The following is a 2,060-nucleotide window of genomic DNA, read 5'->3' on the forward strand; positions in this document are numbered from 1 at the left end:
GGTACGTGTGTGTGTGTGTGTGTGATGGTACATGTGTGTGTGTGTTGTGTGTGATGGTACGTGTGTGTGTGTGGTGATACATGTGTGTGTGTGTGATGGAACATGTGTGTGTGTGTTGGTACGTGTGTGTGTGATGGTACATGTGTGTGTGTGTGTGTGTGTGTGTGTGATGGTACATGTGTGTGTGTGTGATGGTACATGTGTGTGTGTGTGTGTGATGATACATGTGTGTGTGGTGTGTGTGTGTGTGTGTGTATGTGTGTGTGTGTGTGTGTGTGTGATGGTACATGTGTGTGTTTTTCAGACTCCTGTGGTTGAGCAGAAGGGGGGACCAAGCGCTCGTTCCTGCGGAAGGGAGAAGGCCTCGGCAGATTCAACCCGTCCGCTCGGAACCACACGGAACCACACAGAACCAAGAACCGCACGAGGCCCAGAACCAAGCAGAGAGATCTTCTCAGGCAGAACCACACCGAGCTGACGACCGACTCCACACTCACCAACCCTACAGAAACCAAGGCTGGAGTGCCAACCCGTCCCAACCAGAACCGCACAGAACCACTCATTGGGCCTAACCGCAAGGCTGAAGCTGTAGCCAGTCGGGTCCAGCGCAAGACCGCTACCCTGGTGTCATACACACCCACTCCAGCAGGACACACACCAACTCCAGCAGCACACACACCCACATACACACCCTCTCCAGCAGCACACACACCCACACACACACCCTCTCCAGCAACACACACACACACACACACACACTCTCCAGCAACACACACACCCACATACACACCCTCTCCAGCAGCACACACACCCACACACACACCCTCTCCAGCAACACACACACACACACACACACACTCTCCAGCAACACACACACACACACACACACACTCTCCAGCAGCACACCACACACACACCAGCTCCCTGCGGGGCTCCCGTTGCTATGGAGACGTCGTTTGAGGTGTGGCAGCGGGAGCGGCGGAGGGAACACTCGGAGCTGGGCGAGTTTGAGCTTCTGGAGGCGGCGGCGGAGGAGGTGTCACTCAGCTCATGCTCCTCCTCCTTCCTGCAGGCCCTGAGGAGCTCACACACACACACACACACACACACACACACGCGTCGCCTCTCCTCCACACCCATCAAAACACACACTGATGCAGCCACCACCGGCTCACACACACACGCACACGCACACGCCAGCGAGCAGCCCCTCTGTCTATCTGATGATGAAGAGGATGTTGATGATGATGATGAGATGACTCCGGTTGCTCCCAGCAGCCACTGCCTGCCTGTAACCCCGCCCCCATACGACAGCTGCCCCTATCAGGAACCAGAGGGGGCGGGGCAGGGGGAGGGGCCTGAAGGTTTGAGTGACATGGTGGAGGTGGAATTTGACGACGACGACACCTGGGCAGATACTTCCCAGCATGCATTGCAGCCAGAGAGGACTCTGAAAAGGAAAGTGGCCGTAGCGAAAGGGGCGGAGTCATTTCAAGCTGACGAGGATCGAGAGGCTCCGCCCACTTCCCAGCTGATAGCTAAACTGTTCCCTGCTCTGCAGCCAAAGCCACTCCCTCCACGTGTCACTCAAACCAGCCCGCAGCCAATCAGCAGTCAGGAAAGTGAAGGTGAGTCATTGACAGTTTACCTCCTGACTGTAAAGGGTATATGTACATGTGGACACGCGCGCACACACACACACACACACACACACACACACACACACACACACACACACACACACACACACACACACACACACACACACACATACACACACACACACACACACTCCCTTGCGATAATATTCACAAATAGTCATGCAGCTGTACTCATTGAGTTTCTGTGTGTGTGTGCGTCTGTGTGTGCGTGTGTGTGTGGCTGTGTGTGTGTGTGTGTGTGTGCGTCTGTGTGTGTGTGTGTGTGCCAGGTGTGTGTGAGGTGATGCGTGAGCGACTGGTGCAGTTGGAGCTGGAGATCGAGCGCTTTAGGATGGAGAGAGCAGACCTTGCACGTCTGAAGACGAGCCTTTACTCTCAGCAGGAGGAGTTAAGGTACAC

The 2,060-nt window shown here is 55.3% G+C and overlaps 1 protein-coding gene across 1 annotated transcript; it reads left to right on the forward strand.

Moving 5' to 3' along the window:
* Positions 1-322: 322 nt before the first annotated feature.
* LOC122132774 lies at positions 323-2,054 on the forward strand (the record flags this gene model as incomplete). The annotated part of the gene is made up of 4 exons (XM_042707348.1): positions 323-624; positions 971-1,072; positions 1,235-1,628; positions 1,931-2,054. Coding segments are annotated over 4 exons (922 nt in total), but the record flags the coding sequence as incomplete, so codon positions are not given.
* Positions 2,055-2,060: the final 6 nt, after the last annotated feature.

This window comes from Clupea harengus, unplaced genomic scaffold (assembly GCF_900700415.2).
Source record: "Clupea harengus unplaced genomic scaffold, Ch_v2.0.2, whole genome shotgun sequence".
Classification (NCBI taxonomy): Eukaryota; Metazoa; Chordata; class Actinopteri; order Clupeiformes; family Clupeidae; genus Clupea; species Clupea harengus.